The sequence below is a fragment of the Antedon mediterranea genome, chromosome 4 (assembly GCF_964355755.1).
Source record: "Antedon mediterranea chromosome 4, ecAntMedi1.1, whole genome shotgun sequence".
Taxonomy (NCBI): Eukaryota; Metazoa; Echinodermata; class Crinoidea; order Comatulida; family Antedonidae; genus Antedon; species Antedon mediterranea.
Window position 1 is genome coordinate 9342152 of NC_092673.1, and position 21217 is coordinate 9363368.

General features: G+C 31.9%; 1 protein-coding gene across 2 annotated transcripts in view; it reads left to right on the plus strand.

Annotated features, from left to right (window-relative positions):
* The window catches only part of LOC140046569 (adenylate kinase isoenzyme 5-like), a 57869-nt gene that overhangs the window by 26834 nt on the left and 9818 nt on the right, over positions 1-21217 (plus strand). For both annotated transcript variants that reach the window (XM_072091266.1, XM_072091267.1), the window contains 12 exons: positions 4931-5103; positions 5386-5511; positions 8714-8890; positions 9210-9300; positions 9558-9634; positions 9750-9846; positions 13131-13205; positions 14447-14521; positions 15412-15501; positions 17307-17470; positions 18162-18275; positions 19856-20047. In XM_072091266.1, coding sequence (XP_071947367.1) covers positions 4931-5103; positions 5386-5511; positions 8714-8890; positions 9210-9300; positions 9558-9634; positions 9750-9846; positions 13131-13205; positions 14447-14521; positions 15412-15501; positions 17307-17470; positions 18162-18275; positions 19856-20047 — 1451 coding nt within the window. The remainder of the gene's footprint in view (positions 1-4930; positions 5104-5385; positions 5512-8713; positions 8891-9209; positions 9301-9557; positions 9635-9749; positions 9847-13130; positions 13206-14446; positions 14522-15411; positions 15502-17306; positions 17471-18161; positions 18276-19855; positions 20048-21217) is intronic.

Below are 21217 nucleotides of genomic sequence, written 5' to 3' on the forward strand. Positions count from 1 at the left end.
TGTTACTTGGCAATACTGAGATATATTAGAAGGAAAATTTTGGCGGGATGTTTGCATTGTCGCCCCTGAAACTTGTGACCTGAACTGAAGAATATGGTATGTTGTTAGTGCTGAATTCTGTAAATTTTGTGTCATATCAACTGAGAATTTGTACCATTTCTGTAGGCCCAACAGTAAACATCATCGTTTAGGGCCGCCAATATAATTGGCTATTTTTTCAATCACATTGTCAGAAAATGAAATTCTTAATGAAATATTACATGTAAAAACTAAAACCAAATATAAATATATGTGATGTGAATATAACAATGGAGAAACTTTCATGGAGAAATAACTTGCTTATTTATAACTAACTTATTTTTCCATGATATAACTAATGAAACAATGTTTAGAAAATGATATCATCTAAGTGATGTTTTACATATAACGTTTAACTTTTTTTTGTTATTCTCCATACATTCAATTCTTTTAATATAGTTCTTGTATAACACCATATCAAGTAGTAGTAGAAATTATTGTAGGGTTTTCTTATTATTCAGTCAATTCAGTGTTTCTATACAGAAAAGAGTAGTCAGTGGCGTTAACATCAATTAATTGTATAATTTGCACCCAAGGTCAAATAGCAAGAAACTCAGGTCCAGTTACATTGGTGTTCATTGGTCAATAGGAAATGAACAGCACACTTATGGGTGGTGACAAAGTTTAGTTATTGATAAATTGTCCTTGGGAAAAACACATTAGTTGGGCTGATGAGTTCATAACGCTATCCGGGGCTCCTGTGCCTAATGGATGATGAGGCAACTGTTGAAAAGGTCTGTGATGCTATTATGGAAAGAACTGGTGACTATTTTACTCTATCTACCGTTAAAATGATCAGACGAAAACATCTTTGGGTTTCAGAAGGTGCAGAGTATACTGCCAACTTATTAGACTGGCCAATCGAGTTGATCGATATGATTTCGCCATGACCTGCATTAAAATGGAGAACAATTTCATGATGTGCTATACTGATAAATGTAAAAATAAAAAATAAGAAAAACACATTTTTAAAAATCATGTCAAAATATTTGTTTATAAAATAAATACATTATTCATACAACAGGAAAATTGAATATGCTTGAAATGATAACCAACTCACTTGTATACCATTTATTTAAATTGCCCTATACATCAAATTACTATTTCATACAATATTTGACCTCAAATGACTTAATAACAACTTTATCACAATCTCAGATCAATTAAAAGTATACATAAATAATCATATTTTTGAATATGAAATACAAAGTAGATGCAAAGTTGTGAATGGGGCTAAGCTGTGAACAAGACCTTTAAACGCAAAGCCCCTTTAAATGAATAAATAATTAGATAAATAAGTAAATAAATAAATAAAATCAATAAAATGTACCATAATAATTTTAACGATAATAATAACAATACTGAGAATGCAGTGGTAATAACAAATGCTGTGAGAAAATCAAATAAAGAGGTTATCTATCAGTCAGGATATATAAATTGAAGATTGATTCGAAGATTCAAGAACTTATAATTAAGGATAACTGTTAACAAACATGAATTTTATGTTTGAACATACCAACACTAGTTAACATTTTATTTTGTCGTTGGGTTGGTACTGCGTCCCACATGTTAATGCCTCTCTAATACTTTGTTAGCCCAATAGGGTCGTTTCGAAAGCAGTGCTTAAATTGTCTTTAGCCCTTGTCTCATAATTATGTTTAGAACTGTTTGAAAGAATCAAAAGTATTATATTGCTCACTTTTTTGGTTTGTGTGCGGGCAAATTTCATCCTTAACAGGTCTTAGAAACATAGAATTAAAAGAGAATTAACATAGTTTCCTGTTAAGTACGAGGATAATTCTGTTATTAAAGCCCGGTTTCCTGTCGACGTTGATCAACGCTATCATCGATAATCGTTAAAAGTTCAACGACGATCGTATGTATGAACTATACAACCTGCCCTTGGTTGATATTGACGTTGCTATTGCCTCGATGATCCAGGGAGATCGATCTTTATTTGCTTTTGCCTTAATTTTTTTCAAAGGAAAGTTTTTATCAATGTGTATGCATCATCTGTGCTTAGGACAGGTTGCCAGTTTCATTTTCCAAGTCTTCCTTAATGTTTTCGACTTGCTGGTGGAAATAAGTGCGTTTAATGAATTTTTTGTATTTTTGTTACGATTGAAAATATAGGATAGTGATCTTATAAATCTGTATAAAGAATTCCAGTAGTGATATTGTGATTATATGTAGAATTACAAATATATAGTATCAATGATTCAGTTTATTATTAATCAGGGGCAAGACAAAATTGGAAACAGTCAGGTTCACATGGCATTGAACATATTACGATATCCATAAATTATTATCCCTATTATAAGTCTAAAAAGGGCCAATCTGGGAAAAAATTAGAAATAAGTGGTTTTTAACTGATTTCTGTCAAATGGGCTATATACAGTATATCGACCAAAAAAAAGTTCCAGCTCATCTGGCCTGGGGAAAGCCGCCATTTTGGATTTTCCGCCCAAAAATACAGGTTTTTGCTCATATCTCCTCTTTTACATCATGCATGGAAATGATTTTGGTGGCAAAGTGTATGTTTTGAGGGTCAAGGAATTTAAATACAGCATTTTAAAGCCCACTATAGACTGGAATATCCTCTCGCCTATATCCCAATGTGTCTTAGGGTATGTTTAGACTTGCGGCTTTACGGTAGAGTTATGTAAGCGGCATATATTTTTTTGTGTCTGAAATAAGCCGCAGATTAGCGTTAGGGGGCTGTTACGCCGCGCCAGTGGCGTTAATAACCTAGCAGGAGAGGGCAGATTTAATAACGCTAATCCAGTGATGCATCAGTGATTGATTTTAACCTTAACCAATGAAAAGACATGACCACAATTAGCAGACAGCAACTACATACCTGCTGTACCCTTTGACAGCAAAATAGCTATGTCAAATGTATTTTTCAGGTTTTCAATTTTAAAGAACAGTAAAGTTTTTTCATAAATTAAATCAATTAATCAGATAATTTTCCGTGTAATAATTACGTTTTAAATTATTTTGAATTAAATTGCAATTCTAGGAGTAGTAAGAAAAAAATCAGTATATTTAAAGGTAACATTATATAAATAAAAATAACAAAAACAATTTTACGATGTAACATTTCATGCATTGTCATGAATGTATACATAATAGTTCTATCTGTTTTGACCCGATGAGAGTGTTTTAAACGCAAGGCATTGGAATGTTGATCGTTGTGTCTGAACACCTTGGCTTTTTTCCCCACGGATTACCGTACGCCTTGCGTAGATAACGCTGCCTTAACGCCGTGAGTCTGAACATACTCCTAGATTCCTCTATCAACTTTAGTGATTGATTATAAGCCAGTTTGTTTACATACAGTGGTAGTATGGTAGCTAAGTATCAATACGCAATTAACAAGGGACATCCTCTCATCTGTATGCAAATATCATAGATTGTTACTTGTTGTGTATAATACAATCCACTAAATATTTTTTCTAAATTTGTTATGCAGTTACACAGTATAAAGATTTTTTAACAAATAATTAAGCATTATATCTTCTTTAGAACCAATGCTTGATCCTTTACAATTTCAAAATGTCCAAAATCACCAAACCTTATATTTGTAAAAGAAAAACAAAAGAAAAATAAAAGAAATTTAAAAAAAAAGGAGTAAAAACAGTCACAGACTACACTATAATTATATTTCATATTATAATACGCAATAAATAATATTAACTCAAAAGTCTGTGCGTGCAGACTAACCAGGATCTGGAATGGGCGTACTGTATGCAATGTTATAACCTTGCCACCGCCCGAAATTTCCTGTTTTTTTTTCATTCAGTTGTAATTTTCGCCCAAGATTAAACAAAAGAAAAGACAAACCATTACTGTTACAACGATCAACGTAGAGAGATACGTGTCTGTAAATAAAGAGTTGAATGAATTGCCTATTTTCACATGAAAAATAAACACATTTTGATCCCTGGATGTAACATGATATTGACGCGTCTATCATACTCATACACAGCGAGTTTGGGCACAAACGATTCGTACAAAGGACACTGCCAGACAAACGCGTAGGCCTACCTATTGTGTATATATGCATCAAAAATGGAATCCCATGGTTACTTACAGTATGTGTGGCTATAGTATAGTGTATCATTATCATCATAGAGGATATGTGTTAAGAATAATAGTACACTAACTGTGGTAACTGTACTAGTACAGCTGGGGATGAAATACTGAAACTTTATTTATTTTATTTATTTTTTATTCACCTTATTTATATAGAGTGAACCTAGTGTATGCTGACAATCAAGGGTCCCACTTGATGAGTTATTCTAAGTGTCTGTGTGAATATAGTACATGCCCTATTTCATGAGTTTGAACTTCTACCACATAGTCTCCGGTACCGGAGTCCTATGTGTGTAGGAAGGACAAAACAAAAACTAAAATATTCATTTGTTGCAACTACAGTATTAAACTGTAAAAAAATAAATTTTGTTCATGGGCCATAGTAAAAAGATGAATATATGATCTACTTTGTAAATTTAAGATGTGTTTTGATTTTTGTATTTTTTAAAATTTATATTTCAGTCCTGTTTTTTAAATTGCCCCATGTGCGATGAATAAAGAATTTGCATTGAATTGAAATTGAATTGATATATTATCCTCACAAAATTCTGAGTAGATTACACTTATTTTCATTACTATTGCAATTTGTGGTGGTTCTTTTGGTATATTGATTGGACTATTAAACTACATTCACAGAATGAAAGATGGCGATTATTTTCTGATTTTCCGTTAGAACAAACAAAGTCTTTTCTTTTTCTTCAATTTCTCACATGGTCAACTATACTTGTTTGAAAGTAACAAATTCTGTTTTCAGGTGAGCCAGGTAGTAGAAAATTGAATCAGTGTGAAAGGATGAGCTTGAGATATTCAGATTATCATCATGTATCAACAGGCAAAATTATAAGGAATCAATTCACAAAGAATCATGAAGATAGCGATTGCAAAGAAATCAAGTCTCTTGTAGAAGAAGGCCAATTGATACCAGAAGTAATAAGATGTCTTTAATTGTAGTTTTTTTTTGTATTTTATTGTTTGTGTTGTACTGTATCATTTGTTATGGGCTTTTCTCCTCCTATAACTGAAATTCCTGGCTATTGATGAGATAAAATTATAATTCCCATTTCATTTGATTCAAATTTGTTCATATTTTGGTGCAAGAATAATACACACTTTTTCAATTTTATTTATAAAAAAAAAAAAATTCTACTTCAATTTTCACAACATACAATGAAGGAAGGGCATGTTAATCAAATACATTTTTCTTGATAGGGTGATGTATTTAAGATGCTGAAATCTGAGATTTTGGCACAAATCAACATCAGTCCAAATTTGCAGGGGTTCATCATTGAAGGATATCCTCGAACTATGGGACAAGTTCAACTATTTGAAAGTGAAGTAAGTATTTTAACATATCAATACTAGAAAAAAATAAAAGTACAATATAAATATTATAGTTATTACCTGTCTAATTGGAAACTCCCATCTAAAAAGTATATATAATATTTTTGCAATTACAGATTAATAATACAGAATTAACTAGAAAGCCACTCCGAGAGTGCATACCTCCGCCTACTGTAAAATTCTCATACATAAGATTCCCCCGGGAAAAAATATATATATATATTTATATATATTTGTGTGTGTCTTAATGCTGTTTGTGATTTAGGCTATTTTCACTACAAGCATGTGTATGCGAGTTTGGTGTAATGGTTTTGTAACAAGCCTTTCAATTAACAATAGCTTCAGTTGACTAACAATAGCTTCAGTTGACTAACAATAGAACAGCAACGCAAAAATCAAACGAGTGAATTTGAAAAGAAATAGGTTTTTTAAACTACTCTCATCAAAAAAGGTGCACATTAAATCAAATTATGTTTTAAAATTACAAATCACCAATTATAACTCTTGCCTCTTGTACAAAAATGAAGTTTTTGGACAAGTAGTTCTCGAGAAAATGCAATTTCAGTTTACTTGTTACTTTAAAGACTGCTCGCCGGCTTTTGAAAAATTCTGTCCTTTCTTTTAACACTAGCAGGTCTAAAAAGTATACTAAAAAGTGGTCCAGAATTGGGACCATGGTCCCAAATGGTCCCAAAATTTAATGGAATGGTCCTTGACCACATATCTATCTGCATATTTATTTTGGTAAAGTGACGTAGGAAAAGGGCAGAGGATTACCGAACGCATCATTTGCAAAGACATTGGTCTAAAAAACACCTTTTTCGTAAAAATTTGCCGTTCTAACATAGACTAATGGATAAAGGGGAATTAAAAGGTGCCCCAGCTAAAAAATAGCGCTAATATCAGACTTGCAGTTCAAGAGGAAATAGAGGAACAAATTGTGGCTTAGTGCTATTATTATAGATAAGACAAAAAATCTTAAATCAATCTTTATGGAACAACTCATGTTTTGATAAAGGAGAATTTAAAGTTGAAAAAAATTGGTTGGTTAAAAATGTAAACTATGTAAAAGATATCGTGAACAAAGAAGGGAAAATATTAGAACTAGACGAATTTAACCATAAATATAATTTTAAACCAGACTTCTTATTATATCACCAGATTGTAAATTCAATTCCAAAGCTCTGGAAACAGAAATTAATTGAACAAGGTGTAGACACAACTAATGAAGTTGAATCTAAATTACAGACATTAATTTCTGTGAAAACGAGAAATTGTCATTATATCTATAAACACATTATATTAAAAAATGTTGAAGAGCCAATTGGAATTGAATCCAAATGGGAAAAGAAGTTTGACAACAAACTTGATTGGAAAAACCTTTTCTCAAATTTACACGACTGTACAAATGACACCAAGCTAAAAAATGTTCAATTTAAATTTTCATCGTATAATTTATACAAATACAATGCTCTTTAAGATGTCAAAGGTCAATTCACCAATGTGTAGTTTTTGCAAGGAAAGGCTACACTGCTACATATGTTCTTTGAATGTGATCTAGTAAAGAAAATATGGGAAAATGTAAAACAATATATGTATCGAAATATCAACAATAACTTAATTATCACCAAAGAAAGTATATGTTTTGGTTTTGGAAAAACACACAGTGATGCAAACATTCTAATTTTAATTACAAAGTGGTACATATTTAGTTGCAAAATCAAAGAACAATTACTTAATTTTAATCACTTAATGCACATTTACCAAAAATACAAGGCAACCATATTATTATATTACAAAATGATTTTTATGAAGTGTATTTTTGAGATACATTATTTTTTTTTTTTCTTTTAATTCATTACTCTCTTATTTTTGAGAGAGTATTATCGTGTTTCTTCTTATTTGTTTAATGGTTACGTTACCTTTATCTCTTAATTTTGTATTATGTATGTGTTGAAATGAAATAAAAAAAAAAACAAACAATTTCATTAAGATAGTCTCCCTTTTAAGCAGAAGTATATTTCGTATAATGTCTGCATTACTTTTGAAGGTTTTCTTTATATTTTAATATCTACAATTTAATGTATAAAACTTCTATGCAGTAAATGTATAGAGCACAAACCAATCTGCAAAATAATAATAATAATAATAATAAATTGAGTTTATAAAGCGCTTCAAAATGACAGAAACAAACTCTAAGCGCTGTGCATAAAAATAACATAAACATCAGCTTAATCTAAAACAATCAATACCACCAATTTAAAAATTACACAATAAAAAAGACAAAAATATATACAATGGGGAACAGTCTTAAAAAGACATAATGATTTGCACCATTGCACATGAGACATAATGCTGCACCATCTCAAAATATCTTAAATGAGTTAATAATACTTATTTCAGTTTCAATCTCACATTAGCTCAAGCCCGGTCTTATTCACTGTTTACCTTGAGTCTGCCCTACGAGGAATTGGAACAATTACCAAACAGATATACCTCAACAGATAACATATGCTGATGATGTAGATTTTTTTAGTCTAAACAGCAAGCATAATGTAAACGAATTAGAACGCCATCTATCAACTTTCAACTTAAATGTAAATAAAGAAAAAACAGAACAAACGACGACGAAAAAGAAGACATACAAGAACAATGGAGAAACACGAAAAAAACTAGGATCGCTCCTTGGGACAGACAAGACATAATAAGAAGAAAACAACTAGCGCGTGTAGCAATGACCAAACTAAACTCGATGTGGTTTCGAAAAGATAAAAACAAATTAAAAATACGCATCAAGCTGTACAACTTACTAGTTAAAAGTATATTACTTTACAACAAAAATGAAAAAATAAGGTTTTCACTTATAAAATAACAAAATAAATGGTTAAATTCAACCAAAAACCCATTGGCTGGCAGCCAATTTGACTATTTTTTTCTTTAAATTACAGTTTTTTTAGGTAAATACATTTTTTTTAATCTAGTTTTTGTTCATAGTGAATTATTATGTGTATATGTATATTAATATGGCATTTTCAACAACAATTTTTTTTTATAATATTTTTTTTAGGGGTACAATACCTCTTCAATGTAATTTTATCGATTTTTTTAGATTCTGATCTCAATGATTGTACATACAAGAGGATATTCAGAAAATGTCAATATCCACATTTTTAAAATTATTATATTTATTTTTTAGTTTGGAAGAGCATCTCATTTGTTGTATCTTGAATGCAAGGATAACACATTGACAGACCGAAAGGAAATAAACCGTCACGGTGACGATACACGGAAGGAGATCTTTGAATCTAAGATTAAAATCTTTTCAGATAACATATCTTCTATTCTTCAACATTTTCCGAAGGATCTTAAAAAGGTTTAAATGATTTTTGTTATTACAAGTCAACCGTAAATGGTAAACTCCAAAACTTAAAATATAGTTTCCAAGGACCTATGCTCAAATCTGGCCAGATGAATAATGTTTTAAACTAATTTGTTATTATACTATTCTGCACAGTGTTTATTTCATTCCTTTGTTTTGTAAATATATTTAATAGAAAAAAGACTATAAGGAAACACCTTACTGAATGTCATATATTTTTTATGGTTGATTACTCAATAAATATGGTGCTACCTTTTAAATAAAGAAGTTTAATTGCATCGCATTGTGAATACTCTTGTTTATTGCTTTTTAGGTTGATGCAGATAGAGATGAGGATGCAATTTTTATGGATATTGCACGAGTGCTTGACAACTGGTTCTATTCAACAAAAGCACCAGCAAATGGTAATATTAATATTAAACATTTGGAATTAAATGCTCTCAGAATGCATTAAGAATAAGAGCGATAATGTTGATCAATAATTCACATGGTTTTTAGCTCAAATTTCAGGGTTTCTCCTGTCATTGCCACATATATGACCGATTTGGCCGTAATGTTTAGATCCTTGTAGCGGTAGTCAAATGATGCCATTGCGATCAATCACATTGTCATATTTAAAGGGGCTATGTAATACAATCTTATTTTTTTCCCTTGAAATTAGTTGATGATCTGAGACTGAGCACACAGTCACCACCTCTCCCACCAATACAAAGTAAGAATGTAGAAGTTACTGAGGAGGTAATTGAAAATATATAAATTGTATTAAATATTCAAATTAAAGATTCATTTTGTTTTCACATCTATTAAAAGTTTCAAATTAAATTATGAAGGTTTTTGTTTTTTCCCTTTTTAGAAAGAAGATCTCACTGAGTTTGCTACTGAATTAATAAATACTGGGATAGAAGAAGAGGAAACAAAGCAAGAAGTAGCTTCTGAAATACAGGGTACCGGTAAGAATTTTTTTTATTATTAGAAAAATTCTTTATACAGTACATTAAAAGAATACTAGATATTGGTTTTCTGATGATCTTCACACACACAAGTGTGTAAATAAAATGACATGCATATGTAGTAGTATAGGATTTTAACATTGGCATGAAAACTATTACGGTTGATTACAGAAACTATAGTAGACAAATGAACATTTTAGTTTTTTTCAAGCAAATATAATACAAGGTATTCCAATGAAGTAGATTTTGTTACCGCAATTCGTGACATTTTACAAAGTGTCTTTGAAGTTAAAAATAGAAGGAATAGTATAAGGAGGGTAGTGAAAAAGCATGTATTCTAGAAGAATCTCTACAGAGGCTTTTGACAAATAAGCTACAAAGTTCTTGACGTCTTTTAATAAGTAAAAGCTCCAGTAATTTGAGAGCTAATGATAAATTAAATTAATTGTTCTAACACAATGATTCGGGTAGGGTCCTGAAGAGCTGTACACAATATGTTTATGTTTAATTTGTTAATAATTAAACATAAAATGGTTTTGTAATGTCTTTAAACTTGATAGGAATATTCCATTTTAGCTAACTGTATATTTACAAGGCCTAGGCCTAAGTGATATATTTTAATGCCAAGGCAGACTTCCCTTATTTACATAAGGAGGGAGTGTTGACAAAGTGCGAGGAACGCGATGCACGCCACATATTTGGGCGAGGCATCATTTTCTCCTTTCCAAAATTGCGAGGCTTGGGAGGCATAGTTTACAATTTCAAAAAAGTGCGAGGCATATCTTAATGTGCTATTATACTATATTATAGGCCTAATAATCAATTATTTATATTTTTTTAATAGATTCGTGTAAACACTCATCATGTTTATTTTTATGTGTGTTACGATTGTTTTTGTATTTCATTCAAGTCACATTGTGTCAAATTGAGTGATTGAGTTTACTTTTACAAAAGTAAAAAACTGTTGCTGTTCAAGTTGTCTGTGTTTGTAGTTTGCATCCGTATGCGCCATTTTTTGTTCTCCGACTGACTGCTAGCTTGATTGGTATTTCGAGCGTGTTCACTTTACAATTAATTTAACATCTTGAACATAGCACAGTGAAAATAATATTGTGTCACACGTATTGCGCATGGTTTCAGTAAGTCACATACTTCTCTCTGAGCGGCATGCAAAGACTTTTTTGACATTCCATTCTCTAGAAAATCAACACATGTACCTCTCTTGCAAATAAAGTGAACAGCGATGGCCAGGGAAAGTTCATTAACTGGCGGTGAATAAAAAGGTAACTGGTATGCCGATCAAATAACATGCCACAAAGAATACAATTGAGAATTCTGGAGCGTGTGTGAAAAAGTCTGACATCGTAATACTATAGGCCTAAAATTAAAATTTAGCTCATATGCTTAGCACTAACATAGAGGCCTATGTAGAAAATAATTTAATCAATTTTTGATATAATAATTCGTAATATATCTGTTTTAGTAGGCTACGAACGATTTTTATTTATTGTTGGCGCTCGTTTCCTTCGCATGTATTTTGACTCTAAATTTGATAACTAACTTTATCGTGTGAATACCACACCTTAGAATTATGCCTCATAAGTACTTTTATGAAGAAGAATCACATAAAAAGTAACAAATAATTAAATCCTTAAATTAATGATTTTAGAGAAGTGTTTCTCGCACACTGTTCGCAAATTTCGCATATTCAGTGTTTGTTTCTATGGAGCACCGAAAGAGCAATGATAATAGTAATAAAAACTCTGTGGAATTTGTAATTATAAATGCATTTATTGATGAAATACACGTTTAATTTCAATTATTTTGATTATCTGTCAAAAAGATGCTGTAACATGTTGCTGATACTGTTTTGTTTTCAAAGAATAATAATCAATCCTAAATCAACATCACTACCTAGCCTAGGAAACCACATAAAAATAATAATAAAAATACACTTTTTTGCCTGTATCTAATTAAGTTTTAATTTTGAATTTGAATTTTGAATTCTTTATTTAGTAATCAAGGTTAAAAAACAATAAAAAAAAACAATGCAAAAAAAAGCCATAATAATTTGAAAATAGTCTTATTTTATAAATAATTAAATTTTCTTTATATCAAAAAAATATAAACTTTATATTAAATACACATAATTCTGATAAATTCATGTGAAGTGCTTAAAATCAGCAAATATAACACATTTTAATATTTAACAAATGCTAGTGATGTTAATAAATTACAAAGTTAGTGATCATAAATAGAATTCTTTTACATTTCTATATTTTAAAGGGGCGGATTTAGGGGGGGGGGGGGGCGGCGCCAGGTTGGCCTTATTATATTATATATATTATGCACCCATTTACATACGATTTTACAGGAAAAGGGGGTACAAATCAACATTAAAAATTGTTAAAATCTTCAATTGTTTTAAAAAAGTTGAACCGGGTTTAACTTCAACGTTATGATCGGTAAAACTGACTGACCAATCAAATAGTTCATAAATTACGTCATCATTGTTTGTGAAAAAATACGTTCGCGCTGACAATTCTTGATTTTTTAAAACTCGACGATGTTTTTTGTACTCTGATATTTCAAAATAACAAGTGTAAGTAAACCTAAATTTTAATATAAAAACAATTAAATTTAATGCTTGTCTTTAGTGTAAAGACTAGATTAAGATATCAGCGAAAATGTGTCCTAGGACGGCTAGGTTGAAGCATCAAAACCGGTAACTTTTTCAATTTTCACACGGGCCCGGCTGCGCGTGATCGGCCTTGGCTTTGCAAAACTTCAGGTCCATGTGTCCCAGCAACGTCGAAAAAACCAAGAAACCAATAACGAACGCGTACAAAATGTGTAAAAATTCGCAACCCAATTCCGTATATTAAATATGGTCTATAAAACCCACTATATTCAGATAATTATATGACAAGAATCGACTTGCCAAAACGCCTCAGATGCTATCTCCGGGCGTCTAGGAAAAGAATTTCCAGGGGAGCATCCCATGCATGCTCAAACCCCCTAGTTTATTTTTTCCATATCCGCCCCTCCCCCCCCTTTTTTCAAAATCCTAGATCCGCCCTTGTTTTATATCGGTAAAATATAAGATTTGACTCGGGAATGATATTTTGGTCTTGTGAATATATTTCCCGAAGCTTGAGCTTTGGGAAATATATATTCTCCCGAACAAAATATTATTCCCTCGGGGATGTGAAATCCTATATTTCACCTATATAAGCAGGCAATATCTGTATAATAAGAATTTTTTAAAAATTTGTATTTTTTAGTTGTTGAAGACATAATAGAGAAGACAAAAGCTTGTAATACAGGTGAAAATGACAAAACTCTGCCTGATACAGAAGGTAAACACAATTTCAATATACCCTCTTCAATAATGGATTCTTCAAACATATTTTTCCCCCTACAGCAGCTACTGTTTTTATTGATAGAAAATACAAGAACATTGATATTTAAATTTACACTTTATTTAAACATCGCACAGCCTGTATATACTGTACTTTTTTAGTTAATAAGCCTCACATCTTGCTAGGCCTGCTAGCCTGGCCAGGCCTAGCTAGTGACCACCTGCATGCTGTACAGTAAAGTAGGCAAATACGGCAGCCTTTTTAGCTATGATTTACGTAATTGGGAGTCAACCTAATGTAACACTCTGACCATCAGGTCAACAACCCTTTTTCACTATTTCTCCCTACTCCATCTATTAACATTCCTAGTGGTTTCTTCCTATCCCTAGGTACTCTTTATTCACTCTCCTATAACCCACATCCTTAATCAATTACTGTTTCCTCATCATCATGGAATGTTCCCTTTACTAAATAGTCCCCTCCCAGTACATGCATATTAATTAGGACCGTTCCTTAAAATATGGATGTACTGGTAAGAGGAGAGAAGAGAAGGAAAAGAGCTTGGTAGAATAAAACATTTATAATAGAGAGAAGAAAAGGTATGTAATATAGCCAGAACAGACTGTATTACATTGCATATTTAAATAAAACTGTATCTGACCATAAACCATATTTGCTGTTGTACATTTTGTGACTGTGTGAAATCCTGCCACTGAGACTATATGGTATAGTAACGGATACACTAAAATTACACCGTTACACTAAGGTCAACCTGGATTTTACGAATCCCATGTTACACACGCCTTTTGATCCCGTACCGTACGTAAAATGAAGGTTCTACTGTATTGATATTATAAGTGGAAATGGTAGGTTGAGAAATACCACACCTTAGAATTATGCCTCATAAGTACTTTTATGAAGAAGAATCACATAAAAAGTAACAAATAATTAAATCCTTAAATTAATGATTTTAGAGACGTGTTTCACAAATTTCGCATATTCAATGTTCAATATTTTTGTTCTTATGGAGCGCCGAAAGAGCAATGATAATAGAGGACTAAAACTCAGTGAAATTCGTAAATTCTAATTTCATTTGTTGGTGAAATACACGTTTAATTAATTCCCGACGCTTTCGCTTTGCAAAATATTATTCCCTCGGAGATGTCAAATCCTATATTTCACCTCTAAGCAGGCACTATCTGTATAATAAGAATTTAAATAAAATTTGTATTTTTTAGTTGTTGAAGACATAATAGAGAAGACAGAAGCTTGTAATACAGGTGAAAATGACAAAACTCTGCCTGATACAGAAGGTAAACACAATTTCAATATACCCTCTTCAATAATGGATTCTTATTTTTTATTATATTTTTCAGCTTTATAGTGCTACGTGTACAGTGTTAGAAACTCATTATTTAAATCTATTCTGGAATGTTGAGTCTATTGTGTTTATGGTAATATTGATATTATAAGTATATATATTGACCTTGTAAATATGGCGCCCTCTGGAGTTATCAAAGTCACTTATTGTATATGTCCTGGAGTACGGCAAAATAAACAGTCCCTGTCATTAAACATATATAATCCAGCAAATCCTTGAAGAGTTTGATATTGACTGAGTAACTTGGTACGCACTGTGCACTGAACATCTGGTGATTCGACTCGTAGAAGACAAATTATTATCTGACCTACTAGTAATATTATTATTAGTGTAGGATTATTGATTGAAATTTGTATGTTCATTTTTTTTTTATTGCCCGAGAATCATTAATTAGTAATTATCTGTATATTATTCTTCGCAAGGTATTAGTATAGGTGAATGCAACGCCTATCTAGGCAGGCTTATTTACATAAGGTGGCCAAGCTACCCGACCCAGCAGATATTCTACTGGTTGTTGTATACTGTATATAACAGATATCACCTTTTATATCTGTAAAATATAAGATTTCCCCTCGGTAATAATGTTTTACTCTTGGGAATATATGTTTTCTGAAGCGCAATTACCTCTAAGCAGGCAATATCTGTATAATAATTAATATAGTAAAACTGTGATATTAAATTTTTGAATATACATCATTATCCCTAATTTAAATAGCACTTCTAATGGAAGAAACAAGCATTAGAGATAGTTCGCATTTGGCGTTTCATAGAAAATAACGTTTTTCTGGTCTAATCCATTTTAATGTACTTATTTGATTGTAGACAAACAGCAAAATGATAATAAAGAGGGTTTGTCGGAGGAAAAATCAGCTGCCTCTGCTTTGAAGGATGTTAAAGTCATATTTGTTATTGGTATGTTTAATACATTCTGTTACTAACACATAATGTGATATCAATACTATACAATGTACAATAGTTTGTATTTATGATGTGTAGACGTATTTGATTTAAATCAAACCCAGTTGTGTTAAATAATTAACTTAAATTATTGGTTTGTCCATGAGCACTATGTTTATTAGGCTATATGCATTATCATGCATATAACCTATTGATTCTGTCAGAATCTTTATTTATTTATTTATTCTTTCCTTTGCACTATTTTTCTGTCAATTATCTTGATATCAGTTACATCTAGCTAGGTCATATTTCATAATATTGCAATACAATTACATTTGTAGCGCATATAACGCATGCATAAATGCGCTTACAATTTTCAAAACTTATTTTCGATGAAATTCGAGTACGTTTCAGGCAATTTTAAGTGTTTAAAAAATTGCCATGAGGCCGCAGATCTTTTGCATGTGCACTGTGTGTTGAACGTTAATGCGCACTCTTTTTGTCTGATTTATTATTTAATAATATAATATTTTATTCACTTTTCAACACGAAATTGCGTTATACGAGAACGTCAAAAGTGACAGTGAGACATGACATGACATGTGAGAATAACACAATGGTGAAAATATGCTAAATTTTAAAATTAATATAGGTCGTCAGAATGCTCGGGAACACCTATTTTTCATTTCATTTTCTTGAAGTCTATGTATCACTATCATATGTATGATTTATTATGAAATTAAGAAAACAAAAGTTGAGTCATTATTAATTGTATATTAAATTTTAACAAATTTATTTCGACAATCAAACAAGTTATGACATTTCTTAGGCCGAAATAACAAACTTAACATTAACTTTCTTTCATCTGTTTGACAGTGCTTCATTTTTAATTTTTAAAGATGTCATTATAGTAGAAAATTATAATTTATTGCAGTTTGTAATTTCTATCTGCACAAAAGTGGTTACTGCATAGTATAGTCAGTTGTGTATGGCTCCATGGTCTCATGTGCTAGTGTCTATGGCATTCAAGGTACCGAGATCGAGTCTCACCTTGGGAAACGAAACGAAATTAGATTTTTATTTATTATCCGTATTGTTTGTTCAATTTTATTTCTTAGGGCGTGTTTCTGCTAACAATACTTCTTGGGTGGTCGTGTTAAAATTCATCCTTTTTACCCAAATTGCCATTCATTTAGTTGGTCGATAATTAAAAGTCGCAATAAAGGAAGTTTTACGCCTTACTTTCAACAGCCTAGTCCTCTAGTGATAGAGATGTTTTGAGAGCACAGCTATGGCCTGATGTCCCAATATCCGGGCTAAAACATCATAACTCCCCGAGTTTTTGTCTTTTGCAATGTTTTACTGCTTTCGCAGGCTCTTCAGCTTTCAGTTTAATTGCTTTGAGGACAAAGTCTATTCTGTACTCCTTTATTTGTTTAGATATGTCTTTATAAATGTGGTTGTCCATTTAATTACCTTTTAGTTGGCCGGACATTTTAGCTTCCCCTCTCCCTCTTCCTCCCCACACAAATAAATAGTCCTCACTCGCTTTTTTGTTACTTCATATTTTGGACGGCAGCCTCAATATTTCGTTGCCATATTTACTGGCTTACGAAAACAAATATGTGTGTATGCCCTATCCGTTTTCGTATTCATAGCATTGCGAAACCTCCCTAATAGTACCAGTAAATAAATACTTTACTTACAAAAATTAAGAAAAAATAAATTTTATTCTAAGTTAGGAAAAAATGCAGCACATTAATTGTGATTTCTGCTTGTCAAGTGTAGATATAAACACATTTTGTTTAAATTAAATGTAGGAGGACCTGGTTCAGGAAAAGGAACACAATGTACAAAAATCATAGAAAAGTATGGGTTTACGCATATTTCAACTGGTGATCTTTTAAGGGCAGAGGTAAATTCTGGCTCAGTACGAGGAAAACAATTGACTGAAATTATGGAAAAGGGTGAACTTGTTCCTCAGGTTTGAACACTTTTTTTTCAATATGGTTATTCTTAATTGATTTATATTTTAATAACAATTTTTAATATTGAAAAATATTTTAGTGTTTAACAACAGATGGTAGAGTATTTGTTAATTTATAATTAGTTTCTTTTTTGTGCCTTTAGCCCATTCCAATCCCAAATTCAGAGGAGTCTTTTCTTAGTACAAAATGTGAATTTTTTTTTTAAATATTCGTTATCCGCAACTTACTGTAACAGAGATCAAATTGATATACCCTCATCTTTCACACACGGTCTTCAATTAAGCTACCGACTGTAACTAAAAATTGATAATTCACAGTTTGTATCTATAATTGAACTGAAATGCATTTTACTACATTCCCAGAATATCATCTCATTGTAAAATCATAGGTATTTTTAATTTTAAGGAAAGAGAGGTTACAAAAAACTACTGTATATTTTAGTGTGCAACTTGCAACAAGCCAAACAAACTTTTAAAACTACAGACAGTAGGCCTCTTTATTAGCTAGGCCTGTCTAATTTGTTGTGATGTTATATGATATGGCCAGTTGAAGTTAAAAAGTAGTTTTTTTATCTCTTTCGTCAAATGTTGCCCTTGTGTAAATTTATATATAGATACTTGATTTTTTTCATGCAATATGTGAGTTGTACTTTAAATTTTATCAGTGAAGGTTTTTCTCCTCCACCAGGAAACTGTTCTTCAGCTTCTGAAAGAATCAATGGAAGCCAATACTTCAAGTAATGCATTTTTAATTGATGGTTATCCTAGAGAGGTTCAACAAGGAATAGATTTTGAAAAAGAGGTACAGTAAAATCTGATTTTGGTACGTTTGACATATATATGTAATATGTTTATTTTAAAACATTATTTCAGTCTAAATTTTATACTGTATCGTGTCAGAATTTCTAACCCCTTTTCTGGCCTGGGTAATGTAAAGTTCAAAGTGGGATTGGTCTCTGGGTGCGTGTTTGGCACCTGCAAAAGGTTCCACTGTTTGAGTGTGTTACATGCATTAAGCATTGGCAAACACATACTTTATGACCACAATCATAGTTTTTATTTGATATATTCAATTTTAGGCCATCGTTTGCTCGGTGTGTTCGTAATTCGGAATAAGAAAAGAGAAATAAATATCAAACTGTTCAAATAAAATGTTTGCGCTACTTACGGTTATGGAATTGAAACAGTGAATTCACAAATTTACCAGTTTATATTACGTGAAAGATATTGAATTTGAAAATTGCGATGAGATGATAGCACACACAAAATCTGTACAGAAAGATATAAAGATTTATACAATAACAATAGATGATCTTTTAAGATCACTTAATAATAACTAGAGAATGGCACTCCGATAGCCTACTGTAAAAATCTCCTAAATATATATATACTTTTATGTCTTAGTGTGTGATTAGGCTAATTTCACTATAACCATGTATGCGAATTTGGTGTATTATATATATAGGTTTTTATTTATTTATTCATAAAAAAAACACATAAATAGTACAAACAGAAGGCAGCCAACGTCTGAATAATTCTGCAAACAACGTACAAAGCAAAAATTGACGTATGTACGTAGTAAAAACAGGAGGTTAGCTGGGGCCAAAGCTTTCCTAAGAATGGAAAGGGTAAAAAGTTGTTTAGATGCATTAGAAACACATTCATTAACTTGAATGTCCCATTTAAGATCGCATTGTATTACAACCCCTAGTAATTTTAAAGACTCAACCACTTCGACACTTCCACAATAATTTGTTTCACAATAGTTTATTCGTTGATACGAATGGCATGTAAGTTCAAATCAGGTGGCTATTTTTCACTCAAGCATTGCATTTAGTACAAGACTACAATATCGCTGTGCATCAAATATCTCTTACTTTTTGGTTTTTCTTATTTTCTTCGCTTAGCATCTTGTCCATACAACACTAGTAGTTTGCCACACCCAATCAAGTAATGCAACACTCAGCTTACTCTCAACTCCTTGTTTCAACCTCGCGCCGTCCCCGCACACACTTTATATACCAACCCATCATTCAATAAGAGGCTGCTACGCATGAATGACTCCCCTCATACGGCACAACGGAATAAAACTTTAAATCACTTGTGATTTGAAGGGTGGGTTCAAGGTCCACCTGATAATAAGTGTTTTCAATGTACTTTAGTACAAGGAAAAGTAAAGTAAGTACAAAATTATGTCAGGGTAGGGCAAACATCTATGACGCAAAGCTACTTCACAGTACTATCATCCTCAATATTGCTTTCCTTCTGACTAATTTGTAAGTTGTTTCCATACTGCTTAAATAATCCATTTCAAATTTACCAGTAATACATACGTCTCTACAAATGAGGTTTTATTGGAATTAATTTTTTTATAATTATTAGATTACAGAATGTCAGTTTACACTTTACTTTGATGTGTCAGATGAAGAAATGACAAAAAGATTACTCAAGCGTGGTGAAACAAGTGGTAGGTCTGATGACAATGAAGAGACCATTAAGAAACGACTAGCAGTATTTCATGAACACACCACATCAGTTATTGGTTATTATGAGGAGAAAAGCAAAATAAAGAAGGTAACTAATACTGTGGATTCTCTATTTTACAAACCAAATGAGACCAATGGTCCCATTCCCTACATTTTTTTTAAAGTCACAAACTACATTTTATGTAGCAATAAATACTATATGGTCCTATTGCGATAACTTTTTTCATCTTTAAATGGTTTTAACCGTTTAAAAATAAGTTGATTCTAATAATTTAAGCAGCCCGCTATAAATCCCAACATGCATTGTGCACGGATTGATATTCTCGTTTCTGTTCTCGTTCTTCTGTGATTCACCCACTTTTTCGATCGATCACGAAAGCAAAACAAATGGAATAACCATAACTTTGCAGCCAAAATACCCGGTTTTCCCTATAGCTAGCATATGACTTTCGTACATTACCGAGTTTACTAGTCCTATGCCTACAAAATTAAGCCTAGCAAGGCCTAAAGACCGTCCACGGGAGGACATTCAACGCGAGCTATTTAGGTAGTGAATTGTTTCTATATCAACGTACATATTATGACCTGGTTTAATGTTTTTAGTCGCGTGGACGCAACTCTATAGTTCACTATGTCAGTCGGTCTGTCGGTCTGTCTGTCGGTCCGGTATCACTATGCGTTTTATCGCTTTCTGACCTTATCTTGATATAAGTTTAAATCAGTTTAATCTAGCTAAGTCAATTTTTCACAGTATATTCCTTATGGCCAGGAATCGATGTGGTTATGTTTTCACGGTGCGCAATAAAAAGTTACGCGGTCTACGCACGATTTAACGAAATCACGTTTGTAATCATATCTTCACAACCATGAATCACAATTAAATAAAATTTGGTACTCATAAATTTCAGGGCATAAATCATCATATGGCAATACAATTACGTGCGTAGCGCATGTAACGCAGGCGTACGCGCGCTTAACATTTTCAAAATTTATTTTCGATGAAATAAGAGTACGTTTCAGGCAATTTTAAGCGTTTACAAAATTGCCATGAGTGCACAGATGTTTGCGCGCGCACTGTGCGTTAAATGTTATTGCGCACTCTTTTTGCCCGATTTCTGTTTTCTTGACTTACTTTTCAACTCGAAATTACGTTATACGAGCACGTCAAAAGTGACAGGCTACGCACGTGTAAATTTAAAAAATATAAATGTTTTTAAACATTTCAACATTTTTAAACATGTTCAGTAATTTCGGTCAG